The following is a 26,634-nucleotide window of genomic DNA, read 5'->3' as shown; positions in this document are numbered from 1 at the left end:
ACTGGACTTCTAACAGCAGCTGTGCCAAATGCTACAGAGGAAGGTGAGAAAAAATAATATACCTGCTCAATTGGGCAAGACTATACCATGGGGAGAGAAATTTCTTCCAGACTCTAGCTGGTGACTAGTTTAGGCCTTGAAGCATGAAGATTGATAACCTTTTGGTATTACACAAAGCAGATGTCAGGCTCTCTCCAAGGTACCCATGAGTCACCATTAGGGTCCTATTATAGTGTGTGACAAAGTTCCTCCTCTATCTTGGTGGGTCCTGCGCTTATCGGTGGATTTTTTTTCCTCAGAGATTCACTATGTGGGTTGGGGAACAGCCCAGAGACCTTCGCCTCTGGAAGAACCCACAGTCCAGGTAACTGGGTGGTTTGGGGGGAACCCGGGCCCGCCCTCTATTCTGGGTTCCAGCCCAGGGCCCTGTGGACTGCAGCTGTCTATAGTGCCTCCTGTAACAGCTGCATGACAGCTACAACTCCCTGGGCTACTTCCCCATGGCCTCCTCCAAACACCTTCCTTAGTCTCACCACAGGACCTTCCTCCTGGTGTCTGATAACGCTTGTGCTCCTCAGTCCTCCAGCAGCACACCCTCTCACTCTCAGCTCCTTGCACCTCTTGCTCCCAGCTCCTCACACTCACACCACAAACTGAAGTGAGCTCCTTTTTAAAACCCAGGTGCCCTGATTAGCCTGCCTTAATTGATTCTATCAGCTTCTTCTTAATTGGCTCCAGGTGTCCTAATTAGCCTGCCTGCCTTAACTGGTTCTAGCAGGTTCCTGATTCCTCTAGTGCAGTCCCTTCTCTGGTCACTCAGGGAACAGAAAACTACTCATCCAGTGACCAGTATATTTGCCCTCTACCAGACTCCTGTACCCCACTGGTCTGGGTCTGGCACAAGTGGTTGTGAACTGGGTGGTGGATTCTTTGTCAACATAAAAAGGAGAGATTTTGCCCCAGATCCCTAAGTGGCCCCCTCAAGGATTGAACTCACAACCCTGGGTTTAGCAGGCCAATGCTCAAACCAGTCTCTTTAGACTGCACCCATCACAAATTCAAGTTCATACATAGCTTAGCAACTGTTGTGGAGCAGGTTTAAGAAAAGAAACATTAACAAGGCAGGGAATTCTGATGGGATAACACAATGCCCTGCTTCTATATAAATAATGACACAGCCTCCAGGCATCTATTTTCAAAACCCAACAATGCTCCGTTTTAATTACTTGAAATGCACGTTACCCCAAAGGACTGCTGTAGTTTTAATTACTTCGAGGCCATCGTTGAATATCGGGCCCCTGCTTAGGATGCTCAGAATCCAGGAGCAGCCAAAAAAGGAGATGAAGCTAAGCTAAGCAACTGGAAGTCCTGTTAAGGCCCCTGCGTTTGAAAGGCAGGTCACCAGTGCAAAGTGCATTGATGCAGTCAAGCAGTGGGACCTGCTTCATTCTAATGGGCTGGGCGTACAGACCTTCTGTTGGATTCGTTCCATGAGAGACCAACTGATCCATGAAAAGGCATGTGCTTTACAAATGCTGTGGTTTAATTAATCTAACTGGCTGAAGGTGTGGTTTGAAAATTCCCACCAGCCAATAACGGTTGGCTGCCCAGCAGTCTGACTTACTGACCCGGGCTCATTACTCACCGAGCGGGCTAAATGTGTTTTCTGCGTCTCATTGTGGGTCACAGATGGCTAGTAAAGAAGAACCAAAATCTTGCCTCTAAACACTCTCACTCTTTGGGTTTATTTGGAATCTGGTATCAGAGTCTGAGCCCAATTTTCATCTGATCTTTATCTTCATAACAGAATGAAGGAAAACCCTGGGTGCAAACGGCCCTGAATTTTGGAGCATCCATAAAGTTTTGCAGATGGAGCCCAGCGCTAACAATGAGACTTGCGTCTGTATTATTTATGGTTTTGCAGGGCATCTGCTGGCTGCTCTGTATCTTGCTCTGAAATGGATGTTGCTATCGCATCTGAGCGCATAAAGCTACAGCACAGACAGGTGAGGTTGGAAGCAAACAACTGGCAAACCAGGATATGAAATATAGGGACTATATATATATCTGTTGATGGGAAGATATTAACATCATCGTCAGAAATCCAGTGAGTTATTTAACTAGCTTATTTACTGAAAAGAAACCTTGCATTTTAGGCAAGGTGACTCCTAAAAATGCATCATGGGATAGGGACTAATTTTCCTCTCACTAACACCTGTGTAAATCAGGAGTGACTCCACTGATGTCTATAAAGTTGCTCAGGTGTAAATGAGGTGAGAATCAGTATTTTGAGCCAGATTCTGGCCTCAGGTCTAAATCCAAACTAGCTTCATACATTTTAAGGCCAGAATGGGCCATTACGATGTTGTCTCCTGCAACACACAGGTCCAGAGAATGTCACCTGGTCACTCCCACATCCATACCAATATCCTCTAATTCAACCACAAGTTATCTTTTAGGCAGATATCCACCCTGGCCATGGAGGTTTTTCTATCTGACTTCAATACAGTTTCTCCAGTTTGATATCAGTGGAACTAAGATCGGAATATGGAATGGTATTATTCCATTCCAATGTACCACCCAGAACATGGTCCTCTAGCACAGACACAAGTGCAGCAACTTCATAAGCTCTCGTCAGTTAAAAATATATGAAGAAAAATAAAATAAACCCAAGAAAAAGGCAAGAGGGTTTGTGGATCTGACACTGAAATGTGTACAGAAAATCAATGGTCAATATTTCAAATCTTACCACTCACGCTACACATACAAAGTATTCTCTTGCACATTCAGGTGAGATATTCGTGCACACAAGCACTCATTTTGCATTCACAATAGTTGCAGGCACCTGAGGGAGGCAACACACCATGGCAATTTGTGAATATCTGGCCACAGGTATTTTAGCAAGGGGAAATTCTTTGTGCAGTAGGGATCTCTTGAACAGATGGTAGATTAGAGGCACAAAATCAACAGGGGGACAGCTCATGAGAAAGCCCATAAATCACAAGTTAGCAAAATGAGGATGCTTGCCTACACAGTTTGCCAGTCCTATTTTGTTCCCAGCATGGTGGCTGAAATCACCCTAGCTCTTCGGAACGCCCTGAGAATTAATTTGTTTGCTTCCAATTCAGGGCATCTTTTGGAAACCTGATTACATTTTATTCTCTCCCTTTTGGAAATGAGTTTTAATGCTTGTGAAAGGTGCCAGATTCACAGCCCTGGAGGCTGGTGCTTGGCTAAGGAGAGGACAAGCGGTACAGAACGGGCTGCAGCCAACGTTCCTCATCCATGTGTCTCAACTTTGAGCCGGAAGGACCGCCTGCAGGCGTGAGGTGGCAAGTATCCTCCATGCTGACTCAACTCCTTGGCAATGCAGCTGAGGCTACCAACACACCAGTATCAGTTCAGAGGGGAAGGGGGGATGGTTTTATTGTAGGCGATAGGATCAAGACTGAGATTATCTTCCCAACCCACAGTCATTAATCCAGGCCTAGCTGGCAATCATTTCTCACTAGGGCTGAAACCTTGACTGATCACCTAGATGCAAAATGCTCCCTCCCCAACCCGGCTCCAACCAGTCCTTCCTTGCTTATTCAAGTGCCTTTTCCCCCAGTCTCTGAACTCCTAGATGAACAATGCCCTGACACTTTCGCCTCTGTCCCTTCAATAGCAGGGCTAAATAAACCTGACAACATACTTACGCACACAGACAGGAGTCTTTCCAGACCAGTGATGGTCCTGCTGGCAGATCCTCACAGACATCCCAATGAGACGAAAGCCGGGGTTGCACTGGTACACCACGCTGCCGCGGTAGTTGTAGTTCTCCCCGTTGATCTGCCCATTGACGATGGGGTTGGGGACGCCGCAGTGCCCGGCTGGAGGGGGCACACAAGGGGATCCTTTCAGAACTGTGCGCACGCAGGGGCCGGTGGCAACGAAGCAAAGGACTTCCCATTTCCGGATATGGGGCCAGACCCGGGGCCAATGGGTGTCTTTCCACTGACAGGAATGTGCTCTGGGGTCAGGCCCGGGGGCATTTCCTAAGAGGGTGAAGAGGCCTAGCCCCCACAATAGCAAATAAAATAGCAACAAATAAAAATAATGTCTCACTTTTATAAAACTCTTTCATCTTCCCAATCCAAAGCTTGTTACACTCTGATCAGCTGAGCCTCAAATCCCCTTTAAACACGTGCTTAAACCCCTTTGAATTCAGTGGGAGTGGGACTTAAGCACATGCATAAATTCTTGAATTGGGGTTCTGGGCTCTCATTCCTTTGTGAAACATAATTCATCACTTTACACAGATATCGCTCCAGCACCTACCCAAACATTTCACTTCAGTTCCACTCCAAAGCCCATTAGCCATGCATTCCCGTACACGCGATCCCACCAGAGTATAGCCAGTATTGCAGGAGAAGATGGCCGTCGCGCCGTAGATGGTTAAAGTCCCAATCCTGTTCCCATTGGGAGGCGTTGGCAGGTCTCCACAGGAGATAACTGAAAGAGATCCCAAATCATGCAGTAAGGAAGAGCGGCTGGGGGAATGCTTTGGCATGCAATGTATTCTGTGGAACCAATTGTCACAAATTATTACGGAGGCCAAGAACTTATCAGAATTGAAAAAGAGGATTAGATGTTTACATGGCTAATGAGACCATCCACAGTTACATGACACAAGATGAAAACATATGAGGTATAAACCCTCATGCTTCAGGACATAAGCCAAACTCTAACTGATGGGGATCAGGAAGAAACATCCCCTATGGACTGGTATTTCCAGAATTGTCCAGTATGGGATTTCTACAGGATCTGGCAATGGTCAAAGACAGAGACAGCATACTGGACTAGACAGTCTCATGCACATTGACAATCTCTATATTTTTGTATTTCAGATGCCTTTTGGGAAGATATACAGAGGTAGTTGGGTGACATTTAATGGCCTGACATATACAGGAAGTCAGGCTAGAAGATCTAATGGTCCCTTATGGGCTTAAACTCTATGAATCTATGAATATTCGGGCAGCCTGAGTTCTAAAGAAACTATGAAGTTGACATCAGAAGTATGACCCCAGAGACTTCCATATTTATTCTCTTCCAGAGACTGCCAGATCTGCTTAAAAGTCACAAAGATATATTCCAGGGAACGTGCCCAAAGTTTGGATGACCCTCCAAACTTCCCCAGTGATTGGGGGAAAGTGTGGCTCCAAAGTTTAATTATCACGAGCTGTAGACTGAGATCCCGCCCACAAAGTTCAGATCTGACCCTCTTCAAGCTTTCTGTCTGGGGAGTCTCTAATAGTTTCAAACTCAACATGAGATTTGAGGATTGAGCTGGGTTCTTTCTGCCCCTTTTCTTGCCACCAAGATTCTGCAATTGGAACTTAGCTGACAATGCTCCCGATGAGGCAGAATGGGAGCTGACTCACTCCCAGAACAGGTTGAGCCCTGAAATGCCAACAAGAGCAAAACCTTGCATCTGCCAGTGAAGTCGGCAGCTGCATCTCCAGACACAAAGGTTGAGTAAAAGTGACATTTCGAAGGAGTAATTTTTCTGTCTCTATCTGCACTTAAGGAGAGAAAAAGACCTTTTACAAAGGAAAGCTCTAAAACACAGCAGTTGCATCAGAACAGACAGGATGCCTGGAGGAGTCACTTAATTCATTTGGCAAGAGCGTTTTGATTTACAGATCAACACAGTTTACCCTTGTGAACTTGGCGTTTGTGTCAGATTGGAAGCTCAGGTTGGATTTTCAAGTGGGATTTTTGTTTGTTTGTTTTAAATGCAAACTTCACTACGGCACTAGTGGCAGCTGACAGGCTGGGATCTGACAGCAAAGGATGGACAACTGCATTTGGGTCCATGTAGAGCGGTTCCAATTAAATGAAGAAGCAGATCAACATGTGGCCCATCCCTTGCTCCAAGCTCCTTCTACCTGAGGAATTCGGCAGCACAGCAACTAAGGCAGGGGTAAGGGTAGGGGTCGGTGTGTGTGTGCATGCAGGGGAGGGGGCTTGTGGGTTTGGTGGGGAGGGAAAACAGATTCCTCTGTGAGATGTTTAACACTGCAGTCTGCCCATGAATAGGCCACTGACATTTGCCATCCTTACTTTTACACGTTGGCATAGGGTCACCTATGCTCCACGTCCCATTGGCTTGGCACTTGATGACCCGCTGGCCCGTGTAGTAGTACCCAGGGTCACAGATCAGCATGAGCTGGGCGTCGTACTGGTACTGGGTCTCGTAGGTCAGCCTCCATCGGCCATGGTCCACCGTGATGCTGTTGATATCGGGGCAGGTGACGGCTGGACAGCCGCCACAACAGTGGGGGAGCAAGCGGGGGGGGGAAGCAGAAACACGGGAATTAATTAATGATTTCGCTTTGGGGCTCCTTCTGCCTTAGGGCTTGTAACAGGGTGTGCTGGTCCTTTAAGGAAGGCTTTCCTGTTTCTGTTTACAGCCCAGAACCAGGAAACTCTGGGAGACATAGTTTCTAGGTTTGATGGGAGTTGGTGGCTTGGCAGCAATGGATGCTGGGAAGGGGAGAGAGGATGCCTGCTAAGAGAGAGGTCAGGGAAAAGGAAGCTCTTTCAAGTCTCGGTCCCCCTCTCCCAGCATGCATTGCTGCCAAGCCTACAACTCCCAGGCATTATTCCTCTCAGAAGTTCCTTGTTCTGGGCTGAAACTGGACAGAGACTGTGCTGGGCCTGTAGCCTCCCATAAAGGGCCACGGCACCCTCTTTTTACAGGGCTTCTTCTGTCCTTTGCCTGAATATCTGATTTTAACCTCTGAACAGAGCTAATTACAAAACAGCCAGTGATAACCTGTGAAACACAGTGGGGTAGTGTTAGGGCTTTGCCACTCAGGGGCTGTCCAGAAGTTACATAAGGCATTAGGGGCGGGTCCTTAATTTTTCTTGTTTGTTTTGCTATTACAGAGTGTTACAAGGGGGCGGGTGGGTCTTGAAAAATCACCCCCCAAAATGGGCTGCGGAATTCACGAACTGCCCCTAGAGGGCGACATTGTAGCTCTCGCTCACATACACGTTCTGTCCAGCAGAGGGGGCCGTGCTGCACATTTTAGAAGACCAGAAACAAAGCCGTAAATGTAACGTTCCCTTAGCTGGAGAGCCTTTCTAAATCACCTCGCGAATAAGGTGCCCGGGCCCAGCTGGGGGCTACTCACCCACGCACTGTGGAGGGATGTTGCTGTTACTCCACTGCCCTGTCTGCAGACACTCTGTGGTGGACTCCTCTGCGGCCTGCAGGTGGAATCCCTGGTTGCAATGATAGACAGCTTTGGTACCCACTGTGTACTCCTTGCCGAAGACGATTCCGTTCTTTGGGGCTCTGGGCACTCCACAGGAGATAGCTGGGGAAGGGGGAAAAATACTGCCCTCTGAGCTGAAATGTTGATATAGGTTAATTAATAGAACTGGGCCCACTCCAGGTGCCCCCCACCGGTGGATATTCCAAACCAGATCAAGGTTTCATAGCTCAGCCGTGATAGACGGAGCTAACTTCCCAGATCCAAGCCACTCCTCATTTTGAGATTTCTGAATCCAGATTCACACCCAGAGCTGTGGCCCATCTCTAATAAACACAAAGGGCCAGATCCTCAGCTGGTGTACATGGGGGCAACTCCATTTTTTAAAGTCAATGGCGTTATGCCCCAACCTACGTTTTATATAGTGCCTATAAATACTAAATGTATCACAAAGTGCTCCACAGTTTTAACAATAGAGTTGCAAGACTAAATAAAAAAACGACCTTTGTATTTAGATCCTATAGCACCCCGGACCTCAAAATATATTCCTAACGTCAATTAATTAAGCTGTCCGACACCCTGGGAGTACAGCTCAGGAGAATACAGAGAATTGTATGGTTTAGTTGTGGCAGAGGCAGGACTAAATTTAGAGTTACAGGCAAGAGGGAAAAAATGGTTGTCAGATGACAGGTGAAATTAGATGGAGCCAACAAAGGGGAGTGAGGCAAGGGGGCTGTTCCAGGTGACTGGAGCTGCAGAGGAGAAGGCTCTCGCACTGTTAGTGCTAAGACACTCGCTGTAGTAGCCAGAGGGAATGGTTTGGTGGTCAGCTCGGTGTCCAATAAACAGAGGTGCCAGAGAGTCTATTAACCCTTTCCATTCAAGGACTTGTGGGGCAGGATTCCACGCCCTGAGTTAAGACAAGATACCTATCTTGAAGGGGGCACACCGATTCCTCTTGATTTCTCCAGGCAGAAAGGGACACCCATCCAAATTCTTCCCGATGGGGCCCTGCTTCCCTATGGGTCAGGTTCTTGAAACATCAGCAAGAGCAAACCAATCCAATCGTAGCTCCAGAACCTCTCGGCTCCCGGGATGAATAGGTCACCACGGACAAATGCATTCTGACTGGCCTCTGTCCCTACTGCTGTGTTTTGTAAAGGGACCCGCTCAGTGTCACAAAAATAACATTGTACACACACAGAACTGCAGGCTGGGGGACTTGCTGCTCTGTTCAACTGCACCACACCTAATGAGTGTGGGGAAAGCTCTCATTGAAAACCAGGACGTAGGGACAGGGGGGAACATGGCTCCATCCCCATGTACTCCAGGTAACCCAGTTAACCTCATGATGACCACTTTACTACACTAAGCATAATGGATCGTTAGAGGCGAGGATGCCCTTGACAACTGGGTGCTACAGTGTTGAGAGCCCTTCCTCACCCTGCTAGTCTATCCCAACTGATTTCTGGGCACCCCTCTGCCCCCCGTAAAACAGGAGGCTGCAGGGATGGTGTCCCTAGCCTCTGTTTGCCAGAAGCTGGGAATGGGTGGCAGGGGATGGATCACTTGATGATTCCCTGTTCTGTTCATTCCCTCTGGGACACCTGGCATTGGCCATTGTTGGAAGGCAGGATACTGGGCTAGATGGGCCGTTGGTCTGATCGAGTATGGCCGTTCTCATGCAGTGTGGTGGGTTGGAGTTCAAGGCCCTGAAAATGTCTGGCTTAATGGGGCAGCAGGGACAGAGAGAGCATGGAGGGTTTGGCAAGGGGGCTGGTCCTAGGGGACAGAGAGGAGTGGACGCAGAAGCCTGTCACCGAAGCACAAGGCGGATTGCAATGCTTGTGTCAGCGCTCTGGGTTTTGTACAACATGCTGCATATCATGGACCTCTTCCCCTGCCCACGGAGCTGGAAAATTGGGCAAGCAAAAGCTGTCTTTCAATCCCCTTTTCTTCATCAGCATTCACAATGGCTGGAAAAGTGGCCTGGGGCTTGCCTCCAAAAATAACAAGTGGGTTCCCACCCCTCTCTTCTCTAGTCCGGGCTAAGACAGCAGCCAGTCCATTTGGACTGGTGAGTCACGGGCCCCGACTCAGAGCCCACCCGTCTGGACTGGCAAACGGGAACGGAGAGCTTGTGTAATGTTACACTGCCATTAGAAAGCAGCCAACGGAACCTCGCCGCAAAATGCCAACACAGGCTAGGGAGGTGGAAGAAGATAACAGGACTTTTAGGAACGGCCGCTTTGGGGTGGACCCCTGCACCAAACAACGGTACACGTGGGTGTCTCTTTTTAAAAGGGTCTAAAGTGAATTTATTACTGGAGTGACCATCCCTAGAGAAAGAGCTTCCTCTGCTCAGCCACTGCGTGGGCACACTCAACGCACCATACAAAGGAGGGCTTGTAAAATGGGGAAACTGAGGCACAAAGGGGCACCGTGACTTCCCCAAGGTCAACCAGTGGCAGAGCCATGACTAGAACCCCAATTTCCTGAATGCCACATCAGTGCTCTAGCCACTAGGTCACAGCTGTTGCATTCAAACTTCACCAGGATGGGACCCCTCTAGTGGTGAGAGGAGCGTCCAGTCCTCCTCCTCCTTCCTCAACTGAGATGAAGGTCCTGGTGTGCTAGGTGCTGTACAAACACGCAGCGAGAGACAGCCTTAAAGGGGTTAAAAGCCACACAGACAAGGCATGCAATGGGAGAGTATTGATCACTCCTACAGGTGGGGAACGAAAACACAGAGAGGTGACGTGGCTTGTGCAAGGCCCTACCCAAGGGAGTCTGGCAGAGCAAGTCACAGTCCAACACTTCAACCTTCCTCTTATTCACCTTACAGGCCATGAAAGGTTGCGAAACTCAGAGCCAGTCAGGAGAGTGGACAGACCCATCTCATTTCATTCTGCACAGACTATTGGTGGCATGGCTTTCCACCCTTAGAGGTGCCAAGCGCTTTCCTCTCATTACCAGTGCTGGAGCCACTCAATGCTTCAGTCTGGAAAGCAATTAAGCAGCACCTAACGTAAACTGGTCTTGCTCATACACGTGGGTAATCCAGCAACCTGGTATTAGCGGGATCAGGCATATCCCCGGTTGAAATGATAATCACACGTATGTCACTTCAGCGAGCTAAGGAGCTTGATGAATCTGGCTAGGAGACGGGGTGTCTAGACAACTTGCCCTGCTGAATACCAATTTCATTCAGAGGTGAAAGAAGATGGGGCTGGAAATTCGTATCATTGTTAGCTGTCAGTTTGTAATCACTTTTTGTCACCCATTATATCTGATCAAAGCAATTGAAGGGGTAACCACCAAGCCAATAGTTTTTCCTCTGGTGTCTACACACCCTGTCTGCCTCTCAGAGTCAAAAGAGAAAGAGGAAAGACAAGGAGACGGTGGTGTTTAGGGACTTCGCCAAAAAGAAAACTCTCAGAAATGAAAACATTAATGGACTGATCCAAAGCCCATTAAAGTCAGTGCAGGTACATCTACACAGTAAAAAAAAACAACCACCACCCACGGTGGCGAGTTTCAGAGCCTGGGTCAGCTGACTCGGGTTCGCATTTCAGGACGACAAACAGCAGTGTAGACATTCCCACTTGGGCTGAGCCCGGGCTCCAAGACCCAATCCTCTGGCTGGGTTTCAGGGCCCAGGCTCGTGCCCGAGCCCCAATACCCGCACTGCTATTTTTAGCTGCTGCGGGGTTTTGTTTCTTTGCGATGCAGACCTACCCTAAAAGTCTTTCTGTTGACTTCACAGGGCTTTGGAGCTGAGCTTTCGTGTGCCTGGAACCAGAGAGCGGAGACTGCTCCGTGCTTTATGCTGGTGCAGGGATCCTTTAGCACCAATGCCTTTTGCAAACCAGAGGACCTAGTGGCTGAGGCAAGGTACTGGACCTGAGCAGAACCAACTTCTGCCACAAGCCCCCAGCATGACACAAGGATTATCATCCCCATTTGGGGAAACTGAGGCACGGAGTGCTTAAGGCTGGGCTTTTCAAAGGGGCTGACGAGAACTGGGTGCCCAATTTCCATTGAAACTCCATGAGATTTGGACACACAATTCCCTAAATTTCCTTTGAAAACCTTCAACCTTAAGCTGGGTATCCCAGTTCCCCCATCTGTAAAATGGGGACTCCCACCCTTACTTGTCTATTTATGTTGTAAATTCTTGGGGGGTGAGCACTGTCTCCTGCTGTGTGTGTGCACAACGCCCGGCACAATGGGGCTCTAGGAGCTACAATACACACAATAAATACTATTGGAGAAGCGACACCAAAGCAACTAGCAACACAGACGTAATACTGGGGATGGGGTAATGACAAGAGAAGAAGCACTAGAACGAAGGGAGACTTGCCTCTCTGTTGTGCTAATTTTAACCCCACTGCAGTGACACCATGGGACCCAGAGGAGAATTAGCCCCATGTTATTTATGGGTTTCTAGCACTATAGCCAGTTATTTCTTCTTGTTATGCTGGTTTCCTTGTGTCTCTGTAGCTGCCTGTTTGATTTTATTTGGACACCTGCCATTGCATATACCCAGTGTGGACACAGAGGGTAGTCAGCAATAATCGGGGCCATTCAGACCAGATGTAGTTAAATAAAAAGTTAATTACGCTACTAAGCCCCTCCCTTCCGCACAAAACCCTCTGCACCTGCAGCTGGCCAGGCTGAAATATGAACAGTCCATCATAGATGGCTGGTTGGGCCTTCGGACATTCTGCTTGCTGCATGACATGGGCTCCGGTGCCTTGCGCTTTGCAGTGGAAGGATGTTCCTACTTGCAAATTTGGTATCCTTGAACAGAATGTGGGCTTATTTAGTCTTTATTTACAGGGCCCGGCATGGAGCAGAGAGGCTTGGTTTTCGGGATTGCAATAAACTTGCCATCTGCTCCAGCAGTGCATTACCCAGGTTGAAATGCAAGCGGCGCAATCCAGGGGAGTCAGAGAAGAGGATGAAATATTGGAACTCTTCCCAGGGAAAGCAAAGTCAACAAATATCTTTGAGGGACCCATTCGGAGCCTAGCTCTCAGGATGGGGGAGGGGGGAGCTGCTGGGGAGGGAGGGGGAAGGTATGAGAGCAGTGTTTGCAGGAAGAATGCGTGCTAGGGAAGAGGACACAGGCTTTGATGGCAAACACGTAGCTGTGACTGCAAAAACAAGGCAGCTTAAAAATAGACAGCAGAGGTAGAAAAGATGTATTACATCGTCGTGTATTGTCCCCTCTGTGCCAATGCACGATTGCTCTCTGCAGAATGTTCTGTACTAGTTCCATAAATGTCAACCAGGACAGAGCAGGCAATAAAGCTTACTTGGAAAGGATGGCGAAAGGAATGGAGGATTATGAGCTGGCAGCAGGGGGCTATGGGAAATGTCATTGTTAACTAAACCATGTGTTTATGGGGACCCCAGTTCCCATCCTCCTGACACGGCTGATTGTCTGAGCAATTTATTCCATGTTGTGGGGCAAGTTCCCAAATCCCTGCTGTGTGATGCTAGCTACTGGAAAAGAGAGATGCTGAGGACAGCCAGAAACAAAAGGTTGCCAGTTGGCTGGAAGAGAGCAACAAAAAATACGTGCTGGAGTTCATGTAATTGTACTGGGCAACATATACAAGCCAGCAATTGATCTCATCTCATCAAGGCCAGAGGGGGGAGCTGCTACCACTGTGAATTACAGTAATAAGTAGCACTTAGCTAGCGCTATCTAGTCCTACAGAGCTCAAAGCTCTTGATAATGGTGGGGAAATAGGATTTGTATTTTAAAAATGGGGGAGAAACTAAAGCAGAGAGAGGGGAAGTGACTTGCCAACAGTCGTAAAGAGAGACAAGGAGAGAACCCAAGAGTCCTGACTCCCAGGCCTGTACTCCACCCACTAGTCCCAAAGGATGAGCTTTTCCCCAACTTCACCTATCTAATATTTGTAAAGATACTGGGCCATACGCATTCCTGAGGTAACTCTCCGGAGTGGGTGCAGTCACACCGGGGAGGAGTTTGGCCTGCTGTGCATTGATAAAAGAAGTAACCCAACTAAAGGGCAGACTATTAACCCTATCATTGCTGGGTCTCCCTGCGCACTCCTGCTGCTTCAGTGGAACATGCCAGGTGCCTACAGGGCAGGGTTCATGGCCGAGTCACAGCCAGTAAATCGATCCACAGGCACAGGCAGGTGTTATCGGGGAAGCAGCTCCCGAGCGAAACTCTGCTCGCAGGCAGCACTGGACTCTCCAGAGAGGCCCCCGCTGCTTTAGAAACAGCCGTGTGCCTGGAATGACTCTGGAAGGAGCGGGCTTCATGCAGGGTCTGGGCTGCCAAGCTCTCATAACACCACAGGGGCTTTCTGGCTTCCAGGCCTTGTCGCTGTATCTAAGAGACTGCACAACTCAGGGGAGCTTTGACAGTCAGCTTCAGCGCAATGACCAAGGGAGGCCGAATGGGACTCGGGCCCCCCATCCCACTTTTATTGTCTTGTCGCTATCCCCCTCGGTGCAGCTGCAGGACGTGTCCCCCACAACCCAAGAACCAACACACTCTCTCTATATAAGTAAAATCTCCCTGGGGCTTTAAAAATCCCTGTCTTGCAGGAAGGCAGGCGTAGATCCTCAAAGGGATTTAGGCACCTAACTCCCCTTCAAGCCAACGGGAGTTAGGCTCCTAAATACTTTTCAGGATCTAGGCTGGAGGGTGGTTGCGTTTTGTTTAATAGGAATGCGATCCCCAATGTAAAGCATCTTTTAGGGCAGGTGGCCTCCCAAGGGGCCAATCTAGTAAAGGCTCAGGAGTGTTACGAGCCTCTGGCGCAGCAATAAGGGGGGTGGGGCTTTCCTTTAGAAAGATGTCAGCGCGTAATTCCTGCTTTCTCAGGTACCAGATAGAAATTCTTCACACTTGGTTTAAGGTCTCATTCCACCGGGATTCGTGAGCAGTAGTTGCCATGAAAGCCTGCTGCTAATAGAACTGTGTTCTGCTGTCTGATTCAGCTGCTCTATTCAACTAACCAGCTCTTACCCCAGTTTGTATTTTAGACTGGGGTTATTCACTTGTTTGCCCCAGCCACATTCCTTAGCCGCCGTTTGTTAACAGCACAGCTTTCCGCGGCTTGGCTTGCTTTACCCCACTCGCCCTTCTGTTAGTACAAACCCTAAAAAGGAACTCAGAGCAACCAAACACAGAGCAGCCCTTGCAATTGGAGAGGATGGGTCCCAGGGCAATCCCTAGCAGTCGGGAGTGTCCATATCCCCTCCTGCCCTCTGCAGTTGATTGAAAAACAAAGAAAGAAGTTAGCAACATTTTTGCGCATTTTACTCCTGATTTTTTTGTGTCGAAATTTCAAATTTCGACTGAACAACATCACCCTGAAATGCTATTTATCGAAAAATGGTTAAAACATAGAGACAATGTTGCAAAATTTCCCGTTCCTCCCCACACAGCAGCTGGGTTCGTCAGCGTTTTGCATTTTGAAAGATGTAGCCATCTGGGTTTTTTTCTCCAGTCCTCAGAGAAGCTAAGGTGTGAATGGACAGGATTTACAAAAGAGCCTAACACCCAGGTTTTTAATGGGCGTTAGTCACCTAAATACCTTTAAAAATCTGGCCCTAAGTAATTTAGGAGCACAAGTGTACCTTACGCTCCTAAAACACTTAAGCATCTCTTGAAAATCCCATCCTGAACTATCCTGCTACTCCGCAGGGGAACGGAGAACACGAGTATAAGAACACCTTGCCTACACGGTACCTGTTCTCTGGCCAGTTTCGAGAACCATCAATACAATGTTGATTCCCCAGCATTACATTCACTTGGAACATTACAGGAAGAAACATTCAGAGCTATTGGAAAACCCCGTCCAGATAAAGAGGAGTGTTTTATCAACAGAGAAAAGCAGGGTTGATCGTGGGATTGAAAATAGGTACAAATACCAAAAGCAGTGAGCGGGGAGGAGAGAGTTGGGTTTAAAAAAACAAGGTGATGCAGCAGGTGATGTTCTGCCGGGAGCTTTCCCCTCTGATGCATGTGCAAAGCGCCGTGTGCTAGAGACACATGATCAATAAGAGAGAAATTCACAAAGGACCATTAGGTGCCCAGCTCCTACTGAAAGCCAGTGGGAGCTGGGCACTTACCTGTCATCCGTGGCTTGGGAAATCTCCCCCTTAGCACACAATAATTAGCCTACGCTGGGATTTTCAGATGTGCCTAAGGGAGTTAGGAAGCACAATCCTGCCACTGAAGCCACTGCAGGTCAAGGAGACCCATCCTCCGTGGGTGCTTCTGAAAACCCCACCCCAACCCCGAAAGGCCTCGCTCCAGGCTGGGCTGTACCAGGACCCAGTTGTTACACACTGCGACCCAGGCTTGGAACCCTGTCCCCTTCCCTAAGGCTTCAGAGCCTAAGCTCTCGCCCAAGCCGTAACGTCGACTCCACCTCCTGGCCCCTTGCTCGCCCGGCGGGAACATTCCCCCTGCCCCTACCCGCAGCCAGAGGCACCCAGCGAGCAGGGGGGAAAGGGCCGGGGCAGTGCAGTTCTACCCAGCCCATGCCCCCAAGCAAGCCAGCGCTTCATCCTAGCTCAGACTGAGGAGCTCAGGGGATTGGGAGTCCCCACAGGAATTCATTTGTCTTCTCCCCACCTTGGCACAGAGGAACCGCTTCGCTCCAGTGGTAGTAGCCTTGAGGGTGCCTTGAGCACGTGGTGCCGCTGTGGCCAATGAGACGGTAGCCCGCGTCGCAGCCGAAACGGATCTCGCTGCCTGGCTGCAGCCCGGTGTGGCTGAGAATCGAGCCGTGGAAAGGGGGCGGAGGGAGGCTGCAGTAAGGAGCTGGAAAAGGGGGAAAATATGTCACACACACACATCTATTGGAACAAAAGAGGTGCCATGTCGAGACAAATTCTCCTCTCTGTGCGTACGTGTTAGACGGCGTTTGCTTTGGTCTGAGATCTTACAAGGAAAGAGAGGGGTTGCAAAAAATACAAAGCCAAAGGGGGAAATGTTACAATGGCACATAATCAGGAACGGGCATCATTAACAGCAGTGCAAAGAACCTGTCCGCTCCGCGAGTGATTTCCAGGCATATTTAGGGCAAGACTGTAACATTATTGTGACCTGCATCCGGAGCAGTGCGTAGCTGTCCTGCTCCAGCAGCAGACCAGGGAGGGAACTGAATCAGAGAGGCACTTCCATCCCGGCTCAAAGGGGGAAGTAATGTGCTACACTGGTCTATGCCACATGACTTCCCCCCATTGCACCAGCTCAGGGCTGCTGGCTGGCATGTTGGGGGAATGACGTCCAGGCTCGGCCCACCTGCATGGGAGAAGGAGCAGCCGCTCACGGAGATGGCCCTTCCAGCACCGTGAGATGCAGCACTGGAGTAAGGGCAGCTCCCAGTCCTGCCCTTAGTAATTTAGGGCCTGACCCTGCGAGGTTCTGAGTGCCCCCAACTCCCGCTGGATTCAATGAGTGTTGTGGGTGCTCAGGATGGGGCCTTGAGAGGGCTCCGCGCAAGGGGCGGGGGTGTTCTTGAACACTGAAAGCGTCTGAACACGGCTGATTTCAAGTTCTGTTCTAAGTAGGCAGGGTTGGTCTGACAGTCACACTCCCTTTGAGCAAACTGGGGCTGGATCCGGAGCCATTATTACAAAGCACCACAGCATTTTAGAGTCAGCACCGAAAACGCTGCAGGTGACAATCCAGACACTGCTGTGCTTTTCGGAGATTCCAAGGCCAGAAGGGACCACCGGGATCATCTAGTCTGACCTGCTGTATAACACAGGCCAGAGACCTGCCCCCAAACCATCCCCAGGGCAGACCTTTCAGAAAAACATCCGATCTTGATTTAACGATGGTCAGAGACGAAGAATCCACCACAACCCTTAGTAGATGGTGCCGATGGTTAATTACTCTCACTGTTAAAAATGGACGCCTTATTTCTAGTCTGAATGTGTCTAGCTTCAACTTCCAGCCATTGGATCATGTTTCTACCTTTCTCTGCTAAATATTTGTACCCCATGTAGGTACTATAATCACGTCACTCCTTACCCTTACATTGTTAAGCTAAATAGATTGAGCTCCTTGAGTCTATCATTAGAAGGCAGGTTTTCTAATCCTTAATCATTCTCCTGGCTCTTCTCTGATTCCCTCTCCAGTTTATCAACGTCCTTCCTGAACTGTGGACACCAGAACTGGACACAGGATTCCAGCAGCGGTCGCACCAGTTCCAAATACAGAGGTAAAATAATCTCTCTAGTCCCACTTGAGATTCCCCTGTTTATGCATCCAAGGATCACATTAGCCCTCTTGGCCACTGGGTCACAGTGGGAGCTCATGTTTATCTGATTATCCACCACTACCCCCAAATCTTTTTTTAGAGTCACTGCTTCCCAGGATAGAGTCCCCCCATCCTGTAAGTCGGATTGGGGTGATCATTCAAGTACTTTTTTTTTGCATGGGAAGCTGGGCCAAATTCAAATTTTGCAAATCTTTTGGAGACAAAAACAGCTAAAACTCAGTGAGCTCGAATGAGTTTTGCTTTGGGTTTTTATGTTCTTGGTGGAGGTCCAGGTCCGAAATCAAAAAGAAAATATTCACAAGCCCACCCTGAGAGGAGCAAAACCACCAAGATTTACCCAGCTCTGGAAATTAGGAGTAATGTCTAGTAATTAAATATTAATTGATTCATTTACTGAGTAATGTCATTTATTTATGACATTCACTCAGGGTCGCACTCTAGTTTTATGGCCTTCATTAAGTAATTGAAATTTGCTAGCTTCCAAAAGATGCTAATTAATTTTGAGGAATTCTTAGTAAACAGTCAGTACCCAGTAATTGGTTTATGCTGGATGAGACGTTAAAACTAACCCTGTTCCCTCTGACAGCAATGGCAAAACCCTCAGTGGCTGGAATGGGAGCAGGATTTTAGCCCTAGTATTTCCCTTTGGGTGCCGTAATATAAAAAGTCACCCCTGAGTCACTTCTCATGCACCAAACGGATTCTCACACAAGTTCCAAGTGCTGCGCTTCTGATGCTACGCACCAGACAGCACCTCCTCAATATTAGGCTCCAATAACACAGCATCAAAGTGATCTTTAAATGAATCAAAGGGAGGGAAATGCTGTTTTAAGGACTTAGAGGTGGAAGAAACTGTCCAACCAGGACTTCAGATCCACACAACAGGTGGTGCTTCCTTAGGATAAAATTCCCCCCGGTGCCAAGAGTGTGCAAAAAGCCTATGCTCTACATTGGGCTTCAGTGGGACTCAACTCGATGCCTGGTCGAATTTCGTGGAACTAGTTTCAGATCACTGAGATCATGCAACATTTTTCTGGTTTCGGTTCCCCAGGAAGGGTTCCATGGAGTTTTTGCTCCCAACACCCTCTCCCCCAAAACTAAAGGTTTGATGCCCAGCTATCACAGGGATGGGGGCATCAGCAATACAAAACGCGGGGTGAACCGCATGCCAAAGCTGCACGTTGCCTTTGGAAACCCCAACCTGACCCAGATTCCCAAACGACAGTGACCGCTGCAGTGAACTGAAAACTAGCCAAGCTTTGGGCTGCCCCAGAATGCTCTGTACAGCTCCATTCCCTCAACACAGCCCTGCGTGGCTCATACAGCGACAACACTTAAAGGGGAAAAGCAAAGGGAGGTAGCCCAAGGAACAGCCACATTCTCAGGGCCGGTTTCCAGTCTCTACTGCGCACTCACCTGAGTAGCGGATTTTAAAGCCCTTTCTGTTGTACGCATGGTCGGAGGACCAGCGGAGATAGACCTTGTTCCCAGTGCTGGTGACAGTCAGAGGAGCAGAGTAATTCCCACTTAGAGACAACAGCAGTGGACTCTGGCCAGCGGGACCTTTGGGGAAAGATTGGACACGTGAAGGTTGGGCCCGGCACCTTCCCTCAGAGATAGCCACTCCTAGCCTCACACACCGGGACGTGATTTTTGCAGAAGGAACACATGGCCAGACCTGCTTTTGGCCGTACTGGGGGAGCTGTGACTTCCCCTTGAGCATTGCCATTGAGTTCTGTGGGCCCAGGATTTCACCTTCACGGGGCAGAACCTTCTGCACACTCACTGGGACGATAAGCAAGGGGTTTGTGTTCTCGGTTCAGCCATGAGGTTGCGTTTCCTGTGACACAGGAGAACCTCGGCTCTCCTGCAAGGTGCCTGGTGTGTAGTTTAGGGAAATGTCCTTGGATAGCTTTAAAATCCTTTCATTCCCCGTCTCAATCCATCCTCCCCAATGACCTTCCTCACTGTTCTTCAGCCTGGCACATCCTCCAACTACTCCCCTCTCTCCGTGCAAAACTATCCCAACTACTTCGCTGAGCCATCCCGCCGCGATGAAATCCCGGCCTCTCCCTCTCCCAGAAGTGAAGCACAAAGCTAGAGCTTCTCACCGTGCTGCATTCCCAAGTAGAAATGCTCCCCCAGGGTATGTCTACACTGCAGCTAAACACCCCGCGATCGGCCCGCGTCAGCTGACTCCAGCTTGCAGGGCTTGGGCGACGGGGCCGTTATAATTGTGGTGTAGACTCGGGCAGGACACTGTTCTGGGACCTTGTGACTGGGGGAAGGTTCCAGAGCTTGGGCTCCGGCATGACCCTGAACGTCTACGCCACAATTACAAACAGCTCCGTAGCCCAAGCCCCATGAACACAGGTCAGGCCAGCTGCAGGTGTTTAAGTGCAGTGTAGACATACCCACTTGTTAGAGATATCCCATCTCATAGAACTGGAAGGGACCTTGAAAGGTCATCGAGTCCAGCCCCCTGCCTTCACTAGCAGGACCAAGTACTGATTTTGCGCCAGATCCCTAAATGGCCCCCTCAAGGATTGAACTCACAACCCTAGGTTTAGCAGGCCAATGCTCAAACCACTGAGCTATCCCTCCCCCACTTAGGGGGGCTTTTTCCAAGCACAACATAGGGTGATAGACGTGTCGGTGGAAAGAAGCCCCTCGGCTCAGGGAAGACAGTGTTTAGTGACTAACAGCAACGCTCACTGCTACACAGTTGTGTCCTTTCCCCCACCCCCAACAGACAGCGTCCGTGTGCTTCACGCGACAGTTACCATCAAAGATCTCGAACTCGTCGTACTGCTTCTCACTCAGGAAGTACTCGATGGCGAGGGTGATGTTGTACCCGGGCTCTACTTTGATCACCCAGGAACAGGTCTGGAAATGGGGGTAACGCCCCAGGTAGCTCTGGCTGAGGATCACGCCGGTGGAGTCCGTCAGAACCTCGTTCATCAGGCAGTGCACTAAACCAAACCCAAACAAGAGTCCACAGAAAATGAGACCTCGTTTCAGGGACCAGAAGAAAATGAAGGGAAGCAAGGAAAGCCGAGGTTTAAAATGCAGGCGCTTAGAGATAGGCTGCAATTTCCAAAGTGGTTTAAGGGGACAAGGCTCCCAACTCCAATTGACCTTTATTAGGATCTAGGCTCCTAATTCTCTTGGGATCCCTGGAAAATTCCAGACCTAAATCCTGATTTAGGCTCCGCAGTAAGTGGGCTGCTTTTTAAGAGTGCTGAGCACCCAGCAACTCTAGCGGAAGTCAAGGAAAAAACAGCACTTTGCATGTGCTGGGTCCAAGTAACCTCTGTGTCACTCCAGCTTTGTGTGGGAAAACTGTCAAAATCCATGGGAGTTGCATGGGTGTAAAATTGGAGTAACGCAGGGATGGATCAGGGCCTCACCTTTTGACTGACGATCTTAAAGCACTGTGCAGCCATTCTCTTATCAAGCCTCAGAATATTCCCTCCAAGACCAAGCAAACTTTATTATCCCCATTTTACTGACTGGTAAACTGAGACACAGATCTTGCGACACTTGCTCAAGATTACTAGGCAAGTCGGTTAGACTAGAACCCAGGAGTCCTGAGTCCTAGTTGCTTGCTCTAATCCCTAGATCTCACACAAGCTCAGAAGTGTTTATACCAGAAGCAAGTGTTAAATAAAAGTTTGGTGTAAAAACAAACCAAAAAAACCTAACCCAAGAGACACCGAAATACAAACACACAAGAGGATCTTTATTGATCTGTACATCCATCCATCAGCGATTGAATGCTGTATTGAACGCTATCCTTGGGATTACAGAAAACAGCAAGAGTTGTCCAGAAGGGACAGTGGATTCTTTCCAAATCCTTAATCCCATTAATGATTTTTTTACCTCTGTAAATTGGTGACCAGATATCATTTAAGCAATCTCTTGGCTTGCAGGCTAACAACCACCAGTAAATAACTAAATGCCTGCCCCTCCCACCCCGTTCTCACACTACTAGAGAGAGACAAAGCTATAGAAAAATCTCCCATTATACAGCAAAAATGTTCAGATGGCGGAAAGAAGATGAAAAGATAACCATGGCTGAAGTGGAAAAAACCTATCAACAGGAAGCGATAGGATAAATAAGATAACAGGGTTGCATCTTTGGCATTCCTCCTGAGTAACAGGAAAGGGTGTGATGCATCACACTCAGAGCATTCAATTTTCTCTCCTTTAATGCACTGTGTAGTACTAATGCAGAAGCTGCGCCTCCCAGACTCTGCCCTCAGGAGGACTGTACTTAGCTGAAGGCAGTTCCTCGGTGCTACAGGGGTTCGTGTATCACTGGCAAATGGTCAGAGAGGGCTTTTTGTCTCTCTGAGGATAAGGATGTTTGGATTGTTGTTTTAATGACTTCACGGATGTAGCCAGGTGTTTGCTGTGTCAGAACAGTGCCCAGAAAGGTTTTGTTCGGGCTGTGACTTGGGGAAGTACTTACACTTATGCTTAAAATTAAGCATGTGCTCAAATGCTTTCCTCGACTGGGGCCTCAAGGCATAACACAGCACTACCCAATGCTAGACAGATTCTACCAGGGGGGTTGAGAGCCGTCAGCTCCCACAGCAGTCTGCAGGGGCTGCAACTGGCTATATATAATTTCTCAAATCATTTCTCAGACGGACACTGTCATAAATTAACTGATAAATATTTTACTATTCACCCTGCTTTGCTCAGTACCTGCAGCTGGCTAGACTGAGTCCCACGGCAGGAGAAGAGCCACTCCCTGCACCCTGGTCTTTCAGGGAGAAAAGCTTTGCAAATGTGTTGGGACCCAGGCCAGTTACCTTCGCAGGTCGGGGGCGGCCCTCCAAACTGGAGATGAGTCCCCAGCTTGCACGTCAGGATTTCCGTTCCGGTCAGGGTGAAGCCGGGGAGGCACTGATACCTCACGATGTCACCTGGAAAGAAAGACAACGCCCTCAGCTGGGGAGAAGGTTTGGTTTAGCAAGGATGAAAGTCACCCCTATGCAGAGTGGCCAGTACAAGGCTTAGGTACCATTTCGTTCCCGCTGTAGCTGCTATTTCAGGAGATTGCTCAAAGGGGCTGACTGCAGGGGACCCAGTGCATCAATCGCACAATTCACCTATTCTATAGCCACAGAATACCAATCCACAGGGGTGAAAATCGCCCATGTGCAGCTCCACTTAATTCCCACTTCAACCATCTTTTAAGGACTTCAGTGAGGCGCAGATCCACTGCACATGGGTGAATCTGACCGAGTGCCTGCACAGACATCCCATGATCTTTCTAACAGCCAGCGCTGCACGGTCCCTCAGGATCTGAGAACCCCGCTCCCTCTGGGTCTTACACCAGTATGGGTCCTGCAACCAGAACTTAGCTGGCAATGGTGTTGATAATGTGCAAGAAAGACACAAATCCAGCTGGATCCCCCCTTAGCTATGTGGGGATAATATGTGGAGTATAGATAGATAGATTAGACAGGGCAATACAAGTAAAACGTGGCACATGCGGGTCATATTCGGAACGGGTGTAAATCAGTGTTACTCCGCTGATTTCAGTGGAGCTAGGCTGATTTACGCCAGCTGGGGATTTGGCCCAGAAGGAGCAGATAGAGTGAGCAAGGTGGCTTTCGATCATGGGTACTTTTCTGGCTGCGGACATACTTTAAACACAGACACGACACTGAAAATTCAAAAAGCGCAGGAAATACGGAGGAAAGCTTTTGTTTGAAGCCTCATGGCCTGCTACACAGTTTAATCGCCTTAAACATCTTAATGCAGCAGGACACGATTGAGGCAAACAGCTCTGTACGTTTCTGAACACGGACTGGGCTTTCATCGGAGACGCCTCCTTGCAGTTACACTAGTGAGGATAAAAATCCTAAAGACTATCAAATCCAGCTGATTCCGTGCATAAGCCAGTCACCGAACTGGGGCAAGCCCTCCAACCTCCCATACTGAATAGCGCAGAATTAGATGGGTTCCTCTGAAGCACACAGCATTGGAGCCAAGATACCAGCCACAGGGAACTCTCATCTGTTCTGATGCAGCCTATCCTACGGGGATGCGGGTGGGGAGAAGATACCTATGTTAAATTCTTCATTCTCGGTGATGATTTCGGCATTGGGAACAATGGTCGGAGGGTGGCATTTGAAGAGCTGATAGGCTGAAAAGAAGGAAAAACAGCAAAGGTCAGGGCATGGAATTGCTTCCAACGGGATAAGGCTCGCATGTGCCTAACAGCAGCTCAGTGTGGTGCAAGGATCTGCTTCTCTGAAACAAATTGCCACCCTGCGGCATGGAAAAAGGGTGGAGCACCCAGCCGTATCAATCTCAGTTACTTATCTGGTCCCCATTACCCTGAGCAACTCGCAATCTTCCATCCTCACAGCACCTCTGGCAGGCAGGGCTGTGCTGTGGTCCCCATTGTACAGATGGGGAACTGAAGCACAGAGATGCTAAATTTAGTGGAAGGTCCCACAGGAAGATTGCAGCAGGACCCATGTCCCCCTAGTCCCAGGCTAGCCCCGTAACCCCTGGACCATCCTCCCTCTTTCTTGGTAGGGCCATAGCTCAGCCTTAGTTTACACTTAACACCTTGTGAAAATATCATCGACCCCGTCCTTCCCCAGTATGTGATCCCCCATTATCACGACTGTACAGTTCTGGCTCAGGCTCCCTACATTGTCCCAGATCTGTTCACTGCCTGCTACAGCCAGAGCCAGTGCTGAAAGAGCCAATGGATTCCAACATCCGTCCAACCTACCTGGCTTCTGAGAAAGGGCAGGTGAGGAGATGCAAGACGCCCCCAGGTATTATTACAGTGTTGTTGTAGCCATGTTAGTCCCAGGATATGAGAGAGGCAAGGAGGGCGAGGGAATATCTTTGATTGGATCCACCTCTGTTGGTGGAAAGGACAAGCTTATGAGCTTTACAGAACTCTTCCTCAGGTCTGGATAAGGGAACCAGAATGCCCACGCTAAACACTAAGGTGGGACAGATTGTTAAGCATAAGGCGTTCACACATATTGTAGGTGACCACGTAAAATGAAGTGGGCAGTTAACACCTCTCCAGTCATAGGACAATGGAGAGTTAATAGGCAGCACGACACTAAAAAAAAAACATGGACTTGTCTTATGCCTATTACAACAATTTCTAAAACACCCTGCTGTCTACTAACTCACCATTGTCCTATGATTGCAGAGGAGTCTCTAAGGTGCCACAAGTACTCCTGTTCTTCTTGTCCACCTTGTCTCTCTCAGGTCCTTGGGATGGTGTCTGTATTGAGAATCAGCACCATGGAGAGCACACTATGCAGCACTTCTCCTCCCAGGAAACAGGTGAGTGGAAGGAGAGTGAAAAGAAGACTACAAGAAACCCTATATGGTGCTGGCTGCAGCAATTTGGTCACAAGAACACCTTCCTCAACAGTCTTGGTCTGCCTAGAATGCCATTCAATAGCACATTACAAACCTTCCATGCCCAAAGTCACTGGGAAGAAAGCTCTTTATTAGTATGAAAGAGTAGAGGGCTTCGTTCGTGGACAGATGAAGGGTGGCTGGTGTTTACTGAGTGACTCGTGTGTGGAGGTGATGGGATCATCCACAGAGTCTGGGATACCTAGTGGAAGAGACTGGACAACCTCAATCGGATTAGGTCACTCCAGGAATAACGAGGATGGGTGGAAATCTTGTTCTGCTCTGCAGCCAAGTGAATAATTCACAATGAATAATTATTCTGAGAATTTCATCTTTGGTCCCTGTCCTTGAACTGAGATCGCAACATTCACTGATTTGTCACTTGGAATTATTCATTATTTTATTTTGCAAATAATTCCTGGGATGCAGCTGGTTTGATCTTCCAACTGAGAATATTAAAATCGAAGATGCAGGTTGCAGTGCCCAGTGTAACTTCCCTGGTATGTGATGTAAAAAACAACAGAGCAGGTTTGAAGCAGGTGTTTAATTATACATTTCTCAGCTGGCGCTATGTTGGTGAAATAAAGAAGCCATCCAGTCAGGGAACAAAAACAACATCGTTTGACTTATGAGCCTGGCCAAACACAACAAAGAGCAAATTTTACAATCAAACATACAGCCTGAAATGAACTATCAGCAAATATTCTAGAACTTGAGCAAAATAATTTGCTGCTCACCAACAGATGAGCTCATAATGGCTTCACACTCTAATCCCTATGGAGATGAACACACAAGGAATGTGAACGTGGTTAAAACATCTGCTTTTGGAGCTGAGTAACTCTTCTTGGAAAGCATTTTCTGAGGTCAGTCCTATTCTATCATACCCCTCCCAGCGAGACTGGGCCACCATAAACTTCTCTGCAATTGGTGTCAGCCTGCTAAGCCCAGATGTAGATGATCCACCTACTAGAGAGGAGCTAATTTTCATTAACTCTACAAAGCTAGTGGAAACAGAAGCAGCAGAACAATGTTCCTAAGACTTTATTATAATGTATTTAGATGCTTAAATTAGGATTTAGTTGCTTAACTTTAGAGACCCACTCACCCCTCTCTGTGCCTCAGTTTCCCCATCTATAAGTTTGGGGTACAATAACCTCCCCTACTTCACCAGAGAGGTTCTGAGGCTCAATTAATGTTCATGAAATGTTTGGAAAGAGTTGGATGAAAAGGGTGATTTATTTTTACCTAAGGGCAGTGTATGGTCCAACGTTTGCAAAAGAAAAAAAAAATCCTGACATCATCATAATGAGCTAAGCTTGAACAGAGGAGATCAAAGGGAACTGTCAGATCTGTAATTCTGTGAGATGCCTTCTATATAAGTTCTTTGCAACTTACCAAAAAGTTACAGTGAAACGATGAGCTAATGAGCAGGAGAACAATGCATGTTCCAGAGATTTGGGCAGTTTAACTGCCGAACCTGTCACTTCTCCTGCAAAGCTTCTTTGGTCATGGAGGAATAAAAGGGAGGGAGGGGGAGGAAACGGGAGTGAATTTTGTCAAGCTCCCAGAAATAAACAGTTGCTTGAAGACTCCAAACCTTTGCTCCTCCGGACACTCTGCCTCTGGATAAACAACAGGTGCTTTATTATGGCCAACAGAAAACC

At 48.4% G+C, this 26,634-nt stretch overlaps 1 protein-coding gene across 1 annotated transcript in view; it reads right to left on the bottom strand.

Annotated features, from left to right (window-relative positions):
* CSMD2 (CUB and Sushi multiple domains 2) overlaps nucleotides 1-26,634 on the bottom strand; it is a 560,683-nt gene that overhangs the window by 52,754 nt on the left and 481,295 nt on the right. Inside the window, exons 45-53 of the mRNA XM_034754071.1 lie at nucleotides 23,637-23,717; nucleotides 22,375-22,488; nucleotides 20,338-20,526; nucleotides 18,971-19,117; nucleotides 15,898-16,086; nucleotides 7,182-7,367; nucleotides 6,106-6,300; nucleotides 4,321-4,494; nucleotides 3,699-3,872 (exon numbers count right to left, since the gene is read on the bottom strand). Of these exons, the coding sequence (XP_034609962.1) occupies nucleotides 3,699-3,872; nucleotides 4,321-4,494; nucleotides 6,106-6,300; nucleotides 7,182-7,367; nucleotides 15,898-16,086; nucleotides 18,971-19,117; nucleotides 20,338-20,526; nucleotides 22,375-22,488; nucleotides 23,637-23,717 (1,449 nt within the window). The remainder of the gene's footprint in view (nucleotides 1-3,698; nucleotides 3,873-4,320; nucleotides 4,495-6,105; nucleotides 6,301-7,181; nucleotides 7,368-15,897; nucleotides 16,087-18,970; nucleotides 19,118-20,337; nucleotides 20,527-22,374; nucleotides 22,489-23,636; nucleotides 23,718-26,634) is intronic.

Source organism: Trachemys scripta, chromosome 20 (genome assembly GCF_013100865.1).
Source record: "Trachemys scripta elegans isolate TJP31775 chromosome 20, CAS_Tse_1.0, whole genome shotgun sequence".
Taxonomy (NCBI): Eukaryota; Metazoa; Chordata; order Testudines; family Emydidae; genus Trachemys; species Trachemys scripta.
Note: the sequence above shows the minus strand (reverse complement) of the source record. Positions and strands in the feature narration are given on the sequence as shown.